The 19,584-nt window shown below is 51.7% G+C and overlaps 1 protein-coding gene across 1 annotated transcript in view; it reads right to left on the bottom strand.

Annotated features, from left to right (window-relative positions):
• The window catches only part of LOC119097410 (patched domain-containing protein 3), a 21,044-nt gene extending 1,577 nt beyond the window's left edge, over window positions 1–19,467 (bottom strand). The window contains exons 1-6 of the mRNA XM_037220452.1: window positions 19,435–19,467; window positions 14,691–15,364; window positions 14,015–14,352; window positions 5,301–5,501; window positions 3,199–3,330; window positions 746–892 (exon numbers count right to left, since the gene is read on the bottom strand). Of these exons, the coding sequence (XP_037076347.1) occupies window positions 746–892; window positions 3,199–3,330; window positions 5,301–5,501; window positions 14,015–14,352; window positions 14,691–15,361 (1,489 nt within the window). The 5' untranslated portion in view covers window positions 15,362–15,364; window positions 19,435–19,467. The remainder of the gene's footprint in view (window positions 1–745; window positions 893–3,198; window positions 3,331–5,300; window positions 5,502–14,014; window positions 14,353–14,690; window positions 15,365–19,434) is intronic.
• Window positions 19,468–19,584: the final 117 nt, after the last annotated feature.

Raw genomic sequence — 19,584 nt, forward strand, 5'->3', positions numbered from 1 at the left:
CCACATTTCATGGGGTTTTGAGCTGAAATGACCATCTTGAATTATTGAATGCAGTTTATAGTCATGCCCTTCTCAAGACCTAAATTCCTCTAGTTTCTGAGCGACACGCCAACGAACATGACAGACTATTTTGGGGACACTATTTCAAGATTACACAAGCATCCAGATGCCGTAATAAGGCCATTCACGTCCCGCCATTCCATTAGCCATGCTGTGATCAAGGCCCAAAAATGGCATTGTCGAGTCCTTCAAATTTGGCGTTCGTGAACACAATTTCTAGATGAAACGGCCGTCAATTGGCTCTCAATCAATGTTGTACAAGGCACGATGACGTAATTAAACAATGACGCTTTGAGGAGTATGTTTACTAACCAGAGAAATTGTGCTGTGCTGAATGTGTGCTGAAACTGTGCAGGGCATTCTTTTCTACTCAAAGTATAGCAATAGGTATAAGTGAGCTTATTTCATCACATCTGATGCTTGCTTTAATATCTTTAGACGTGGAACATTCCTTCAAGGACATACAGACCTGAGGGAATTCGTGCTTACGTGAAAACAGTTTTATGGACACAATGGAACTCCTTCAAATAAGCTGCGGATACAATTGTACTCTTGTAAAAGTAGGCACAAATAACAACCGTTCAGCGCAACGGACCGGTCATTGTATGGCGTGAGAGAACGACTGATGTTCGCGCCACCACGCAGCTCTGCCACCAAACAGGCCAGGTTTCCACATGGTTCTCACCCTTCACCGCAGGGATGTTGAGGGCCCGCGCCACTCCGTCCCTGAAGAACACCATCAGAGTGTGTTCGCGGTTGTCGTTCTTGTTCCATGGGTCTGTCTCGGAGATGCCACCGGAGCAGAAGAGGCGGTACGCTAGTGATTTGGACCCTGTGACCGAAAGATGCTAGTTCATAATGCATTCAGCGGGTAGAATAAACAGGCCACTGAAGACACGCTTGAGGCCGTTATGTGGCGTAATTTACACTGCAGTTGACTATTCAATCACCGCGCTGAAATCATTAGTGATTTGGATGTTGGTCAGGTGAATCCATGGGTGATATCTGATAAGGCTGACTGGTTCATTGTGTAGCTCGCTGCATTTGGGTGCAGCCGGCAAACCGCAAACACTGGGATATAATTGGCTCCGGTTTGGCTTACCCAACGGAGGCGATTCGGTTTCGGTCACCACTTCTCCGACTTTCCCCACACGCTGGGATCGGGCCAGACTTATCCTGCATGAGCCGGCCTGGCCTGGCTAAGCCGAAACTGGCGAGCTATTGTCAACATCACTGGCTAATTTCGCTCCGTGGAGACTGCAGCCAAAACTCACCTGATGCAAGGGAACAAATGACTCAGTAAGATCAGAATTCCGACATTGGCTAGGGCTGGCTCAACAAATGGCACAGTGTGGTCGTTTTGTACGTTTCTTTAACACGCGCCCGGGTGGCCGGCTAGATAACCTTCGCTCGGGTGGGGGTCAATTTGCCCCTTCCCTTGAGATCTCGGGAACTAAGAGAGCTAGAAACACCAAATTCACAGGGTGTGTCGATCTGTACGTGAACTCACTTAGGTCAAAGTTTCAGGTTCCTAGGTCATGACCTTTGGGTCAAAAAGGGTCCAACAAGGTCAAATTCCATCTTGGTCTCCAAAGTGCCCCAGAACCTAGATAACCGTTTCTAAGCAAAAGGTCACATTCTCATTTGAGGTCAGTGACATTGCTTGACCTTTTGAAGGTCAAGGTGACCAAAAGCATACAAGATTGCTTTGAGTTTTGCATTTGACTAAGCGACAAAGATTACGCTAGGCAGTATGCCCCTACAACAAAATGTTGACCTTGGTCATTTTAGGTAAATGACCTATTCTGACCTCTAAGAAGTCCATGAAAGATTTATAATGTGGTTCCTGTTGTCAATAAACTCGAAATGAGCACGAAAAACTATCCCATACAGCAAGCCCTAGAGAAACAAAACAGGTTAGTTTTGACCTACGTGTGACCTTCATACCTACCTTAGGTCGATGTAATTTGCTCATTCAACTGTTGCGTTGTCTAAGAAAGCACCTCAGAGATGTCTGGTTTTGTCTAACACTCCGTTGTTGTATCAGGTTGAAGGATTCCCCCGAAATTGCCTTCGCTGAAACCATGGCCTGACTTTGACCTGCCATAGGTCAGCGATCTCACAAGGCATATCTAAATGTTTGATGCCAAACGATCCGCTATTCAATTGTCTATAGCTATGCAAAATTTGGCGCGACTACGCGGCGCCGTTCGGAAGCCATTCCGGAAAAACTTTCGAGGGGGGGGGGCAATTTGACCCCCCAACACCCGGGCGCGTGTTAAGACTTAACCCTAGCCTTCGTGAATGGATGGATTTGTGGGATCAGACCTCACGCTAAGCTGTGCTTTTTATGTGAGCCCTGGCCCCTGCCATTCGATGGTGCAATGTCATGTCAACAGCATAATTTGGTAGCGAAGGCTGGCGAACAGGTAACACAAGAAAGGCAGAAGAACGAAAGCAAGAAAAAAGACAGCTGGCGAAAAAAACAAAGTGCCGCAATCTTCGGGACGTTCCGTCCTGTTCTCTGACGTCACCTGACCTTTAGCGCGGCTACGGACACCGGCCGCAGGCCATACATGCCAAGGGCTAATAGCGAGCGGTTAAATCAAGTCGAACCCTCGAACCCAAGTTTGCATTACTACTCGCTGATGAGCGACTTTAAATCGACGAAAAAAACAAGTGTTTTCAAAGTATTTTCGCTGCATGAGACTGAACTCCGAATTTCATTTTGGCTGAGCTGACCTTCCGTTGGTCCAGCCAAAGTGGCCAACCCGTCACAAACTGATTTGGTCGTCTTACCTACCCTGCCATAAGTTTCCCTGCTTTCACCAGGCCTGATAACCCAGCCCATTTTCCCTCATTTCAGCTACATTTAGAACACTGCAGAAATTCTTATAATCCGCAAAAAGCGTGAGGCACTCACACACAACGGCATCATACCGAGTCTTCATAACGTCAGTCTTCATAACGTCATCTGCGAACTACATGCAAATACTATTCACAGATCCGCATCATGCTCCGGTCACGGGCTTGATCTAATGACATCTGACGAAACTGCTGCGACCCGGCCTGACCCCCGTGACCCGGCCTGGCCCTCGTGACCCGGCCTGACCCCCGTAACCTGGCCAGACCCCGCACCTGACTCGGAGACCGGCAGCGTCGGTTTGAAGGTAACGGCGTGCAGATTCCGCCGTTCGGCGTAGCCTGAGAGCGCCATGCACGCGCCGAAGAACAGCACGTGCCAGAGGTATGTCATCAGCACGGACAGGCCTGTAACGCGGGCAGGCGGAGCTCACTGACCTGCGACCTGGTCAGGCCACCGCCGGGTGCACCAGGTCAGGGGAGGGGCGGTGTTTTTGGTGTGGGAGTTTAAACTCACGGCCGTGATATGCGAGATGAAGTTCGAGATTTAGTCCTGGTGCATCACCTATTGACATGGCGTTGACGTAGTGTAATGTAATTGCGGACGAGGAAGTCAATTTATTTATTTATTTCTCGTAAGCAATCCACAGGTTCGATAGGTACTCGCTTACCGATGTAGTAAAAAGGTTAAAACAATTCATATACATGCGCAAACACACAAACATGCACGCTAATACGCCTGCAGAGTTACCCAAATATTTTGGCGAGCAGATTGAGGAAGTGAACCTGCCCACACTGTTGGCAAACCTGCCTGCATGAGAACGGAATGATATCGGATGACAAATGGAGCTGTTGGGATATCCAGAAGAAGACGGCTGCAGCTGATGGCAATGCAGATAGGGAACCCTGTTCTTACCATACTGACACTTCCAAACGGCACTTGGAAGAGACCAGTATAGCGCGAACGTCTTACTGGTGCTGCCAGTCCGAACAGTGTGGTCAGTTGAGCACAGGACAGCCATCTGAATGTGCGCATGACCGTGTGAGTTTCATGATCACAGCTAGCTCAACAAGTACCCAGAGTTCACAGACGAAAGACCCTTCATGTCCGTGTTTGAACGTCGCTTTTCTGCTTGAGCTTACGCTAGCGGCCGGCGCCGCCCGGCGCTCGATCGAGGTGCTCTTCCGGCCGTCACCCGTCCCGGTGAGCTGTACGTAACGGAGAGCCAACCCGCGTCCACCAAACATGAGGCGTTGCCGGCAGGGTTGTGCCGGAAGCGGGGCCCAGGTCGCCTGCTTGCCCGTCGGCTTTTTGTCTCCCCTCCGCCCCCCCCCCCCCCCCTCCACAAGATAACCTCGGGCGCACAAGGTCGTCCTGGGCCGGTGCGACTTGCCTCCGGCATGGCCTTAGTTAGCGTCAAGTCACTAGCACTGCTACACCGTCAACCTGTGACTGTTCACCTGCAGGTCCCTGTCCTCATGCTTCGCATTGCACGATGGACTCGCGTGCAGCTGCTGAAGGTCAGGAGGCTTCGAGGGTGTAAGCTGGACGATGACGGGATGCTTGCTCTGGGGACAGACGCCCACGTCCGCCCTCAGGACAAACACCCGAGTGCGCCCACGCGCGCCGTGGTCATTGTACGGGCTTGGGCGGCTGCCCGCCCCGCGCCGCCTCTAGGCGTCTGCTGGGCCCGAGTGAAGCCTGGGTGACCGGGCGCACGTCCGGCTCTGACGCCATTCTCGTCCCGGTGCCGACTCCACCAGGAACGTAAAGACTGCACGTGAGTTAGAGGCGTAGTCTTGCAAACCAAGTTAGGGTTGGCCTGAGCAGGAAAAATGGTTTAACGTGCACTGAAAGAAAGCGAAAAAGCAGCGGGCTGCCCACCAAATTTGGCAAACTTTCTTCTCAAAGTTTGGGTGGAGTGGGGTGATTTGGAGCGCGTCCAGCAGCCAGCTGAAGAAAGAAACATCACGCTGTCCTGGGCTGATGTTAGTATTCATGACGCTATGGATGTTCAGTCGGGATTCAAGCTGGGCACGCGCGGTCCCGCCGCACGGCACTAGCTGGGCCTTCTGATTGCTGTGTGATTGCAACCTGACGTCACAAACCACACCCACCGAACTTCCCCCGCCAGTAGATTTCCGTACAGGTGGAGCCGGTAAGACGGTTGTGGGTCTTGCTCTTCACAACGCACGGAATGAAAGGCATTTGACCAGAGAGAACCGAACCGAACTGAGCCAAACCGAACCGAACCAAACCGAACCAAACCGAACCGAACCGAACCGAACCGCCGCTAAAACGCGGAAGGCATATCAGACGGGCTGGGGGAAGGGGCGGAAGAGTCTGCTTGTATGCCTCGTGTTTCAGCGTCACTCACCCGTGTAGATGCAGAATATGCGCACGCTGGGGAAGGGACTGATGGAGCCGACGAGGAAGCTGATGATGTTAGTGAGCGATGTGATGGTGATGGATACGGCGGCATCCTGGTACGTCTTCGCCATCCGCTGTGGCACCGGGTCCTGGATTGGCGTCCGCCGCCACGCCGCCAACATCACGAACGTGTCGTCCATGCCGATCCCTGCCGGCCGGCGGCGAAGGTTACAGGAAGGTTGGGTGTCACGTGACACGTCAGGGATTTAGTGGTACTCTGAGGTGTTTACACTGAGGACTGAGTGGCACGGTAGCGAATTGAGGGGCACGTGATGCCATGATGCGTCAGTGGGGCGCTAAGTGGTGGGCAGCACGCTGAAGGATCAGTGGTAGCTTGGTAAAGGGGGGGGGGGGGCAATGACACGCTTAGGGGCAGGTAGTACATTGGGGGTCGGCGGAACATTAGGGGCTGTTGCTAAACTGAGGGGTGACTCTCACGCTAGGGGGGGGGGGGGGTCAGCGGCACGATGAGGCGTCAGCGGCCCGCCTTGCTTGTAACGGCGAGATGATATCCTAAGAACACCCCAACACATCATTAGCAGCGCGGTCTTCCTCCATAATTCACGGCTGAATGGCCTGCGGGACTTAGTGAGACCAATGCAGTGCGCCCAGTCCAGTCATAAGCAGCGGATAAGCATAAGCATGAGATAAGCAGTCAGAGGCATGAGCCTAAGCTGTGGATCTACAAGTGGACAACGGCGACATCAGTGGAAAGGAGAAAGTGATTTCGGTCCAAGAACTCATCCTCTTAGCCCTGCCTGCACAATCTACGGTGCTACAAGAAGTAGGACAATCTGCCAAAACGCGTGCTTGCTCCGAGAATACAAACGCCTTAAGGCCGGTCCTTCGGCGACTAGCAGAACCACGTCATTGCATAACCCAATGGCGACCCGGATGGCCCAGCGTCGGACCGCGGCCGGTTCTTCTGCCGGCCGGCGGCGGCCTGGTTTATGGAGGCGTTGGGTTACCCGTTCGGCCGCCTAAAGACTGGCAGCACACTGCCCGCGACGCCACCGCCAGTTTGGCAACTGGCCGGCCGCCTGCGCCGGCCCAGCGCCGTTTCCCAACGCGCAGAGTTGCGCGAGATGGGATGGATGTAGGACCGGCGACCCGGTCCGGTTTTCGACCCTGGCCCGTCAGACGTGCTAAACGTGCACGGCGTCGGGCGGGCTCCACGGGAGGCCGAGGTCAAAACAGGTTAGATTGCTCTACCATTGCAGGCTTGCCGGTGCGGTGAGCGCATTGGCTCGCTGGCCTTGCGTACTGAAAAATAGGTCAACCATCCCCGGGTTTTTTTGCTCGAATCTGAGCCTGGTCAGTTAGTTGTACTAAGTCATGACTCTTACTTTCGTGAGACATCGCTACACAGCCCTGTGGTCACTCCATGTTTTCATTTTGCAGATGAGGTGTCGCGGAGTGTGTGTTGTGTACACAGTCAACTAATGTATGTTGTTCCTTCAACTCCTTGGTGTGTGTTCAACATTGTACAAAATGCCTGTCAGAAAAGTCTGGGTGAACGCAGCCGATATCGGCTGTTTGATTAAATTTGGCAGGTATCTTGGGCCACGGTGCAATGTTAATAAAGGGAAATAATTTGTTTATCAGGTCACAGAATGCATGACATTACCTAATAAGTAGGGGGACGTCACACGCTGATGGGCTCTTTGAGACATACAGCCGTGGTGAGACGATGGTCCGGATGGCGCTGGCCAAACGCATCGTGCTTGTAAACAAAGCCAAGCGTTAGCTTGTCGATGATTCCACCTTGCTGAACTGCACGCATGCGGTACCTGTCGCTATCCTTTTGGTTCGTTTTTGCTGATGACAGCACACCGGGAAAAAACGAAATAAACTCGAGACTAATCACCCTTGAGTTCAGAAAATGGAGTAGTGCGTTTTCACATAGTTATTTGCATATTTCATGTATTTGTATAGTTGTTACACTCTGCTGCGTTACGGTGATTACAAACTACAGCCTTGTCCAAAGATAGAATATCCCTTTCACTTAAGATGAGGGTCCATCTGGCATACACCGTAAACCTCAATGATTGACGTCGCGGCGTGGAACACTGTGCACTGTCATAGTGGTGAAAGTAATCAGACTGGTCCCGCAGTGGGATCACCCGTTGCGCGTGGTTGGCACCAGTGGTTCCGCATGTGCCCGTCAGCAACCAACGCACCACGCCGTGTGCGTTGAACCCCAGAAAATGGTATTTTAGTTGGTGACATGCCATCACATATTAGAGAACTTCATCGGTTGGGCGAACCCAAGGATATTGGTATGGATGATGTGTATAAATAATGTGTTGTCAATACGAATAATGTACACACACACACACACACACACACACACACACACACACACACACACACACACACGCACACACACACACACACACACACACACACACACACACACACACACACACACACACACACACACACACACACACACACACACACACACACACACACACACACACACACACACACACACACACACACACACACACACACACACACACACACACACACACACACACACACACACACACACATGCCCACATATATATATATATATATATATATATATATATATATATATATATATCGGGAACAATGTCAAATAACGGGTTGGTCAGGTACAGATTTTGGAAACATTAATGGCATGGGTGCGCTTCTTGTGTGTTTTTAGAAAAATAAAGTTAGCTTCAAATCACACTACTTCCACAATTTTCAGCGTAAAACAATGCGTTGGATGTGAGCTTCCTCACAGCTCACCCATACCTTAGAGCTGAAGACCTGGAGAAATGTAAACGGGTGGGTAACGAGTGGGCACAAGTAGTTAGAACTGGGCGACGAGCGAAGCTCGGCACAGACCGATGGGTGGCGGTTGGAGTGGGTCAGGAGGACGTACCCATGAAGCCCTCTGTCGAAGGTCCACAAACGGCGCGTTATCCAGCATGTTTGGTTTGAAGGGCGGCGTTCCGAGTGAGAAATCGGACGGGCGATATTTTTGACAAGTTGGCGAGATGAATGTCGTTCGTAGATGAGTCGCAGTCACCTTCATGTGACGCGTCTTAAGCCAATGTGTGGATGACCGGGGCTATGTCCTGTCTCATCTGGCGTACGCGATCGCTTCTCTCTCATCCTTCGCGGCATCGCCCTCGTATCTCACGCGTTGTGCGAGGAGAGGCCTGGTGAGTTATAATTTCATTTCTACATGGGGTAAATGGTGAGCTTTTTCTGTAAGACGAGGGAACATTGTTGACCCCTGATCCATTAAGAGTTCTGGGAAGGACAAAGGTGTCGTTCTCAACCATTGCACGAAGTCACAGTATGGGTCGTGTTCGATCTGTTGTCAGCACATGTGTCAGTACCAGTCACGGCCCAGTATTCGTCCTACACCACGTCACGTGACCACAAGTCACGTGGTCTGTGACGTCACGCACCGGCTGACGATGATGCCACGATTTTGTGTCAGCCTGTCAGCATGGGGGAAGGTGTTCCCAAATTAAAAAATCCCTCCGACTGAAACGGGAGTTCGATTTGGTTGCTCTTGCGTTGGCGAGTACGTCAGGTGGGCGGGAGTGATTGTCTCTAATTTTTGGGGAAATGCGCCGTACGATAAATATGGAGGGAATTGAAATGCGAAGAGTAGCCATGAAAAGGTAAGTGACAGTGATTGGTGTGGCGTGCGGTTGCGTTGCCCAGCAAATTAGTAGCATTATGTAAGTAAACATTTAAAATGAGAGGACGAAAGCGAAATGAATTGGAAATGGGAAGAAGCACTTTACATATGGATGGGACATATGATGGCAGTACCGGTCCAGAAGCCACACTTCCAAACACCGCTTCGCGCGCAGTGTGTCATGGTCGGCGGTAAGCCAAAGTTAGTGTGTTGACAGAGGTCAAAGGTAACAGGGAAGTTTTTTAACGTTACTTTCCCTTCTTCTGTCAGCCCACACATCGAACACTCCGTCAGCACGCGTGACGTCATGCATTTCGGCTGACAATCGTGCTGACGACAGATCAAACGGGGGGTGATAATATAAGCAAAATGCCACTTTTTTGTATTTTTCACTTATTGCTAAATCAGGCGCGTCCGATTGGTTCGACAGTGCCAGTTTTCGCGAAATGTTTATAAATAGCTCAGAATTTTGATTTAAAGTAGCCGTTCCAGCGGAAGAAATATCATTGAACTCCCCGATCACCATTATAAAAGTAATACATTTTATGTGCCCTGCTTTTTCCAAACTGTGAGTTCTGTGATGTTTGCAACACTCTTATTTGCTAAAATTTTTGTGTAATAAAAGCTACGAAAGCTACAAAAGCTACGAATACTCTGTTCAGGGAATAAGATACGCAATGGCGTTCAGCACAGTAGTTCTTTTCGAAGCGCACTTTGGCTTTGGAAAACAAAGTGGTTACTGTCTATAGTGATGTTCTGGTTCAAGCTTCAGTCAATGCACTTAGCGGTAACTGGTCCTTGACGGCCGCTGTGTCGCACGGACATAATTCATGTCAGTAGAGGCACCACTTCTAAGCCTGTAGGCCCGCAATGTGTGATTTATGGCAGCTCAATGTGATACCTCTAACCAGTAACAGGTGACAACGGCTCTCAACAGATTCTGCCGTCGTCATGACGACGGCGGTCGCGACAACTGCAGTTGTCGCGGTTATATCATTGTCAGATCTTGATGGTGCTGCAAAGGTACTACCCAGCCATATTATTAAACGTAAACGGTCCTAAGGTTTCACACATTCCTTCAAGCCATCAGCCACGGCAGGAGAAGACGTCATTCATTACGTAACGGTCATTACAGTTACATCCGTCACCACACAGAGTGCATATTCCTTGCAATCAGGGCCGTACGCAGAACTTAACAATGTGGGGGAAATATTTTATCTGAAATCCAAGTTAAGCGCGTCGGCATATATATATATATATATATATATATATATATATATATATATATATATATATATATATCTATATCTATATTTATATCTATATCTATATCTATATCTATATCTATATCTATATCTATATCTGTATCTATATCTATATCTATATATATACATATATGCATGTGTGTGTGTGTGTGTCTAGGTATACATATAGGTAAAGAGAGAGAGAGAGAGAGAGAGAGAGAGAGATATATATATATATATATATATATATATATATATATATATATATATATATATATATATTTCAATGCATGCCATACATTCTGTGCGGGAACTATGTGCGTGCGTCCCCGCTGGTAAGCACAACACAGTCGCGTCATGGTAATGAAAAAGAAGCCGGTCATCGGCTGGGTGATATGAGACCCGTCTAAAATCCGACCGGTCATAAGCCGACGCCAGTCTGCACCATTCCACCAAACCAAAGCACCCATGGAATGCTACGGACGCCAGACTAGAATTATGAACTACTCATTAAGGACGTTGCGCGGCAACTTTGCGCAACTGAGTCCTCTGTCACTGAGTATTACCGGCGCCCTGCCGACTGTTGGTCAGACCGGCTGACGAATCTCAACATTTGAAAAAGACCGTGCAACAAAGGTAAGACGCTGGTGTGGCGCAACTTCTCCGTACACAAGCCAGGATGAACCTCTAAAAATGGCAGCTTGGGCCATGGCAAACGTCTGGAAGCCTTTCACTGGGTGCTGCGATACGCCGCACATCTGTCAACCTCCACATCCCAAACAAACGGTCTTTCGTTTCAAACAGGCCAGCCTTCCTTCAGACTCGCTACCGTCCGATTCGTCAAGGTTGAGACGGTCTACTGACAGCAGAAACGGTATAATCAAATGACGTCACTCAACGCTCCACATTGTGACAATTATCGGTTTGCGAATGCTAAAAGCACAGCTAAAGTGTACAGACGGAGCTAAGCTCGCTGGGTTTGCAGGCGAACAGCCTCCATTGGAAGTGTGCGCCGTGCGACGCTCAAAATGGCTACATTGTAGAGGATCTAGAATTGACGGGACAGCCAAGCACGAAATGGATGGCTTGGGAGTGGGCCAACGTGTTAGGCGGCCGAAAGTCAAGGGGCGGATGCGGAGGACTGTGCAGCTTAGCGCGGACCTTGCTCACCTGCGCTTCCGCCAAAGTCGGAAATATAACAAACACGATTGCCGGAACAGCATGTAGAAAACAAAATAAACTGGTATCATCCTTGTCGCGTCAGATGATCTGACATCGAAACAATAATTGGTTTAGTGGCCACGGAGTTTATTGTGCCTCAGATCCACAAATATGGCATTACCACCGCAAGCAGAATGAAGCATACCCATTGGCATGCGTGGCATATCTACCTAAAGGCATAATCAGCTAGTAGGCGGTTAGGTTGGGCCTACTATCTGACTACGGCCCTGAGACGGTAGTGCGTACACTGCAGACGAAAAGAGTATGAGTAAAACTTCGTATTCCTTCAGAGGCGACTCGCATTTCTGTCCCCAATGTTCGTCCCGGACCGAAAAAAACTTTTACAGCAATTAGCCAGCATACATAAACAAAGCACCATTTATTTGTGTGAGGTGCCGCTTGCGGTACGGAATGACTAATGAGCAGGTGAATGAGCTGCGCCTATTTTTAAACAATAGAACAACACGTTCTGTTTTCAACAAAGCTACAAGATCAAGGAAGCTATTATTCCAAACACCACTTCGCAAAGACCAACGTCTTAAAATGTTGAGAAGGCCTGCCTGTCAGAGCCTGCAGCTCCGACAGTTGTTTTCCTATACCAAAGCAGCGCAAAGGAGCCCGCCTGTCGCCCTCATTGGTTGAGATGACGTCACGGCGCAGTCCCGTCCGCTTGACTTTGGGTTCCCAGGTCAGAAAAAAATGCGAGTTTGATTCTTAACCGCAGCTGTGGCCGCTATCCCGTCATTGGCGGTAGACTACCCACACTGATCGAGAAACAAGCTTGCCGTGTACGCCTCGTAAGCTTACAAAGCAGCACGTCTTCGTCTTTCGGGTATGAATCAAGATTCTGAATCGAAATCCAGGATCAGGAAGCATTGGAGCCCTTCCTGGATTGGACAAATCCATGAATTTAGTTTTGCCACATGCATTGGGCTCAACTGAATCATAAAGCTGCCAAAACATATAAATTAGGGCTGGCCTGGATTAACAATGTGTCGGCGCAAATGGCTTGCGACTGACTGGGCAAGTTAAGGGTCAGGTTATGAACTGGTTATTGCGCCTTTGTATGTGACGCCTGATATTTTGGCAACATATTTTGTGCTTTATTAGATTAAATTGGAAGTTGTTCGGCCTTCTTCATACAGGCATATTAGAGGTGGGTTAGATTCAGGACTGATGAATTGGATCGAGCTACATCATGCAAGTTCAGTAAAGCTCAATGGGTCCAACGATCGTGGTGTTATTCCCAACATTTCCACCCCTCCGCGCCGCCCGGCTCCTCCATCCCCCCACACCGCCTACCCCTTCACCTGTCAGTCCGCAAGATAGGGGTGGATGGACGCCCTTCACCGCCCGGCGCCAGACTACAAACACCGTCCGGTCACATTGTGTGCTGTTCTGATGAGGTGACCTTCAGAGGGAGCTTCTCTCACTGAGCGGTCCCGGCGGCACGTATTTTCCGACAGCCCGTCATCCCAGGCTATTCAAGTGTGAGTGGACGAATGCTTGAACCTGCTGCCCCAGGTGTGATTTCCATCCCAGCATGTCCCGCAATTGCACTTCACCTGAAATTATACGTATTCCATGCACGACAGGGGCTCCGGCCTTGATAGCGAAGTGTCTGCTTAGAATGGGAACAGAAGCAAGTTTGTTATAATGATTATGTCCTGGCCGCTGGTAGTCACCGGCAGAAGTGGATTTCACCGAGCGGCAAGGTCGTGCGGATCCAGTAAACTGGCGGCTACAAGTACCGGACGAGGGAATGCGAGGGCCTCGTGGCAACTTGTTGCTAACTGACAAATTAGAAAGAAGAATTTGAGGCAGTCACCCAATATTGGGATAGTTCAAGATGCTCAGAAGCCAGTGCTCAGGACGCTCAAGGCTGGGCAACAGACATACGTGCGGCCGCATTCCACATCGTAAGAACTGGGTTGTTCTGAACGACGCCTACCTTGGCGGCCGGATTTAAGGTCAACGTTCAAGGGTCAAGGGCAGCTCGGCTTAGGGTCAGAACGGCGAGGTTTAGGGTCAGGGGTCGGTACTGAGCCCTCTGTCTGCATTCAGCTGGCCCCTCGATGTCTTCATGCTCGAGAACCACGTCCCCCTACTCGAGTCCTGCATCCTCCTGCTCGAGTCCTACGTCCTCCTGCTCGAGTCCTACGTCCCCTGCTCGAGTCCTGCGTGCTCCTGCTCGAGTCCTACGTCCCCTGCTCGAGTCCTGCATGCTCCTGCTCGAGCCCCAACCTTCTAAGCAAGTACCCGCGGGAGCTGGGGGCTCCCGAGCTCTGAGTGAGATCGGAGAGAGCAGACGATGGCACAGCAGCACGGCGGTCATCGCACGTGGCTACAACTGCCACAGCTGGAGCGGAAGTTACATGGCATGGTGGAGCGGGAGCTGGAGGTAGCTGATCCCCTGAGGACCGCTTACAATAGCGGCGACACCAGCCCGGCGTGAGGGGGAGCGCGCGCCTTGTGATGAACAGCGGCGGCGGCGGCGACACTCACCGAGCATGAGGAACGGCGCGGCGAGGTTGATGCCGATGAACTCGAGCTGACAGTACATGAGCACGCCGAAGGCCGTGCCGCTGCCGAAGACGGCGCTGGCCACGCCCATCAGGCCCAGCAGCGGCTTGGCGCGCACCCAGTCGCTCATCATGGTGGTGATGACGCAGAACACGATCATCAGGCCGACCGTGACCGCCATGTACGGGATCACCTTCACCGTGTTCGTGTCCAGCTCCTGCTTCAGCGTCTGCGAGCCGAAGCGGGACACGTTGATGTGCTGGAACTGGCCGGTTGTGCCGGCCAGCATCTCCTGCACCGCCATCTCCCACTTGAGTGACCTGCGAAGGTTACACAGGAGAGTCAGCTTCTTGGCGAGACAGTCAGTTTCAACACGACAGAGGTAGCCGTGCCGTTATTAACTTGCAATAGGTTTTATTTGCTAGGCACTTGGAACCCAGCATGCGCGTGTGGTCAGTTATTCATTTGAACTAAGTTTCGTTAGACTTAACTGTCTTTTCCTGACTGGAACCAAGCGGACAGTGAACGGGTATTTGCTATTTACACCGACCTGAATGCATCGACTGCAAAAGGGCACCATGTTTACCCAAAACCCATGATTCGGTGGCATGACGCATCTCCACCCCACCACCATTCTGCTCCGCCTCCCCGTACTTACACGCTGACGTCGAAGTAAACGTGGTTGCCGACCCAGTAGAACATCTGCAGCGCCGGCGCCGCCGTCACCACGCCGTCCTGCAGCTGCGGCGAGCCCAGCGTGCCCGCCAGCAGCAGCATGTCAAAGCTGTCGCTGAACCAGACGGGAAAGGTGAGGTTGATGGCGCCACTTTCCACGCCGGCCACGTACGGCTGCAGGCGCAAGGCCACGTTGTCGAGGCAGGCGTCGCCCCAGCTGGCGCACAGCTGGTCATAGTGCCACTGCTCCTCACCGGCGTCCACCTCAACGGCGCGCACCAGCCGGTCCAGCTGGACCAGCTCGTCGAAGGCGGCCGTGTGGAGCAGCGAGCCGCCGCCGGGCGCGGTGACCATCAGGCGCACGAAGTGGCCTGAGTCGGTGATGCGGCCCGGGTTGAACGCGCTGAAGTTGCTCGGGAAGAGCCGGTTGGCGAGCGCGCGCTCCGTCTTGGCGCGGCCCGTTTCCGGCGAGAAGAGGTACTCGGGGTCGTCCTGGTACCGCAGCTGCTGCACGCCGGTGGCGGCCAGCAGGGAGAGCAGCACGGGCACGAGCAGGAAGTAGCCGGGCCGGCGGCCGATGGCCAGTCCCAGACGGTGGAACTGGACGCTCAGCGCCCGGTCCACCACGCCGAGCGACCGGCTGCACCTCATCATGGCCTGCCAGCACCACGGGCACCTCATCATGGCCCGCCAGCACCACGGGCATCTCATCACGGCCTGCCAGCACCACGGGCACCTCATCACGGCCCGCCTACACCACGGGCACGTCATCATGGCCTGCCAGCACCACGGGCACCTCATCATGGCCTGCCAGCACCACGGGCAAGACACCCGAGTCAAGAGCGCCCGCTGGCTGGTTGAGCCCGCGGGAACCCACATGGGAATGGGAGCGTTGGTTACCGTTGCAATGCTTACAGTGTCCGAACGGGCTGGCTTGGAGCAAACTGTGGGAAATCGCAGGCATGAGTATTGGTGAGAAGTTTAGGCGATGTCGGGTAAATGCATCAGGCGATAAAGCAACAAAGGAAAGTTTTCGACAAAGGGCGATTAATGTGAGAGTGCTTAATTGTGCACAGATTGCAGGGCAACAACTCTAGCTCCACAGGTCCCCAAACAGAACGATTTGTTGATACCATTCTAAAAAATGTGTCATTTAACATACCAAAGCACTTGCGTTCTGTTTGAATGACAATTAATTCCATTCGCATTACAGTAAAATGTGCAGGACAAAAAAGTGTAAGCGTCTGCGAAAACTGCATAAATCCATCCGCTATTTTGAACAAAGTCATCATGAAAATCAAAGGGCTGTTGCGACCAAATCCAAATGAGCGCTGCACGCTTACGGCCACGAACCCATGGGTAACGTGTGAGATGATGAAGGCAGTAGTTCCGTTAAAATTTGCATTACCTTCACGTTATCGATAGCATGACATTGAACTTGGCTCAGGGTTATAAGCAAGCACGGGAATTACACACACTATCTGCTTAAAATCATTTACCAAGCTCACAATCCCGTCGTCTTCAGAGCGGTGTCGGCGCTGAGATGCTGATCAGAAACTGTACTTTATCTAGAAATTTAGGTATGCGTGCATGTCTTTGGATTAGATGGGCACCACATGAGGCATGGAAGAATGCACTCCGTAGTTACTGTGTAGGTAGAACACTAAGTTACACAATGTCTCTTGTACTCCAGCTTCCCATGACCTGAAGTCGGAGTTAGGACGCACCAAATCAGGGCTCCTTTTTCATGACATCGGTCAGTTAGCTGCCCCAACTGACAATGAGAATCTTGAGCTGTAGAAAGCTTGATGTTCGATGCGGAAGTAGGCTATAAGCAGTCAACAAGGTCCACTTGGAACCAAAAATGATACATTTTGAACTGAATTTTTTCAAACTAAGTGACGTCATCACATGTCATGAGGCCAGCCAGTCAAACTTTTTAACGAGATGGAATGACGATATTGATCGAAATCTTTACATATTTAGAGGCCCGATATGTAAATTTATCAGCTTATTTCAATTGTTATATAAATTGCAAGCTACCAAAACAGCTGTCTGCTGTGGCCTTTCAGGAATGCCCAAGGTACAACAAGTTAGCCGTAGGCTGGATTGAGTTGAAAACTAGACTGGTTGAGTCGGAATATCAGATAGTCCTTTACCCAAAGTTATGACAAAATATGATATCTGGGCGTGTTTCGCCCCAGACGACCTGTGGTGTGATGCCCATTTACATGTAGATGATCGTTGATATTTTTCCGCGTTTAGTTATGCGACTCCTAACTAGCTCATTCGGGGGAAAAGTGTGAGCCGGGATAAAGATCGCATCAGTAATAACACGCATTTTAGCCCTACTGCATCCAGACGCCCATGTCACAAAAAGCATCCTTATTGGGGCAAAACAAGCCATCGTCTGCCTCTGTGGCAAACGCGAGAAAGCGCACTTACGGCTTGAGCTGTTTTGCAAGGCTCCCGCGCCGGAAGCCTTTCACAGGTCTTAAGTAAACCGGTCCATCTGATGTAACGCTTAAGAAGCGTTGCTGCAGATTGCCGCTTGCACGTAGCTCCACGAATGATGCAGCGACGTATGTCCTGGCCCGCCCAACGCAAACTGATGATTCAGCATGCTGAGAAAGATCGGATGTTGAGGGCACGGCCGTGCCTTGCGACTGGTCACGCCGCCCCGTGACTAGCACTTTCTGTCACACGTTGAAGACTTGTGTTTCCCGGTTCCTGGACTGGTGCGTCGAGACGGTTCCGTAACAGCCCGAGACGGTGGTCCTGTCATCCTATGCCGAGAAAACCTCGCTATGAACGTCGTTCCAATTTTGGGCACACGAGGTGCCTGCGATTCGCTCTAAGTGTTGATCTCGGGCGGCGGACGTCGGACTGTTACAGAGACCGCCATCTACCGTCCGCCGTCTCAGTCGATGTCGGACGGTCTGGACAACTTGCACCACCAGCCGCATGCTGCTGTGAGCCTGCGCAAGCCGACATTCTACCTGGGTGGTACGAATGTCGAGCTTTTACGTGCGGACGGCTCTGGTGTGCGTCGTTATAGCTCTGTCTTGAGCGACCTCAGCCTATTCCAGCTCATCAAGACACGCACGCATCTGTACCCGATCGAGACTCTCAAAGATCACATCATCACCAACGTTCTTGACCTGGAGTCATCTGTCCAGGTGTTGACTGAGCCGATCGCCGATCACCTGACCATCATTGTCCGCGCACCATTCAGTCGACCCGCTGTCGTTCAACGCCTTTCATCATGCGTCCATGGCGCAAGGTAAACTGGCATGCGCTCTTCTTCGATCTACTGTAGACGGACTGCAGTCCAGTTTACCGGAATGAGGAAGTGGAGCGGAAAGTGCCCGAGCTCATGCGTGTGTGGTGAAGTATGGTGGGCGTGTATTGCTCGCTTAAAACCGCATCACCCCGTCGCCGTTCCCACTGTCCACGGTTTGAGGACAGCCCTGGCCTGCGATGTCTGGCATGGCAGCGCGATAACGTGTACCGAGTATGGCGTGAATCTTGGGCCGGAACCGACCTAGTGGCTTACCGATGTTTTGGGAACTACGTGATGGGCCGCTTTGCGAGGTCGAGGCGTGGCCTCTTGTACGAATCCATGCTTACCGGCCTTGACGGTTTCTGAGAAGGCATTGAAAGCTTTACTCCTCAGCCAGTGAAGGGAGTTGGGGGTGCCACTGAGGACCTGCCCGTAGAAAAGGCCGACGAATTTACCGACACCTCGCTTCCGTCGTCCCACGCATCGCTGCCACACTGGCAGCGGGCAGTCTTGGCGGCTCCCCTCTTCCCCCAAGGCCACGGCGTGCGACCATTGCCAGTCTACTACTACGTCCTAGGACTTTCCCCCGAACTATCGAGGGCTATGAGCGAACTGTCATCACCCAGGGCGGTGGGACGTGACGGCACGCCCCAGGGCGGTGGGACGTGACGGTACGCCACTGCATGCCTTACGTAAATGTTTGCCTGTTATTGAATTGACGGGGCTAACGCAGTCGGGGCACGCCCAGGACATAGGCAGACGGTTGTATTCTCAACGACCGCCTCACCATTAGCACAGGACGATTATAAAACATCGTCACCTTCAACCTGCACGCCTGAAGCGGTCCACGGGCGCACTCGCGCCGCCCAGGGACCGCTTCTCCCAGCTCCCACGGTCCCAGGATCCCACCAATTCTCCCAGCTCCCACGCAAGCTGTTGTCTGGTCCGCGTCGAACACTACTGCGCTGCTGTAAGCAAGTGAAAAGAGCACCGGACAAAACTGGGAAACGATCGCGATGACTGGGAGTCCTGTTCGCGGTCGGCGAGAGCGAAGCTTCACACGCGCGGCAAGGCGCGCGGGGCGGCGATGTACGGCTAATTTAATTACGTTCCTGCAAACCATGCTTAAAAGCTTCTTTGCAAGTGATGCTTCTTACAAACAAAATGTAGCGCACCTAGCCATTTCCGTACGGAATAGTCGGTCGTGAGCAAAAAATCTGACGCTTTAAGCTTCATCAGGGCCAAAAAACGAGAACTAAGTACGCAATGCGCGCGTCAATGGTTTCTTAGTCCCCTAATAAGCGGCTTAGCTACAGTGAAAACCAAAAATGTGTTGAAGGAAAAATATCAAAATAAGGGCGGCGCCTACGCTCCAACATCCCGAATCGCGGAACGCATCGGCCTAAGCAGCGCACCATTCGGGCGCGAGGCGTGTCATACGAACCTCCACTGGGTGGCGCCTCCTCCCGGTCACCACTCTCCCCCAACACTGCCTGACATGGTGGCTGGCGACTTTCCACACCGGCCGCATCGGCGACCGCCAGCTCGTGGTGCGCATGCGCAGTGCGCCGGGAACCTCCTGCGCTTCCGCGAG

The sequence above is a fragment of the Pollicipes pollicipes genome, unplaced genomic scaffold (genome assembly GCF_011947565.3).
Source record: "Pollicipes pollicipes isolate AB1234 unplaced genomic scaffold, Ppol_2.1 Scaffold_4295;HRSCAF=5057_pilon_pilon_pilon, whole genome shotgun sequence".
NCBI classification, from domain to species: Eukaryota; Metazoa; Arthropoda; class Thecostraca; order Pollicipedomorpha; family Pollicipedidae; genus Pollicipes; species Pollicipes pollicipes.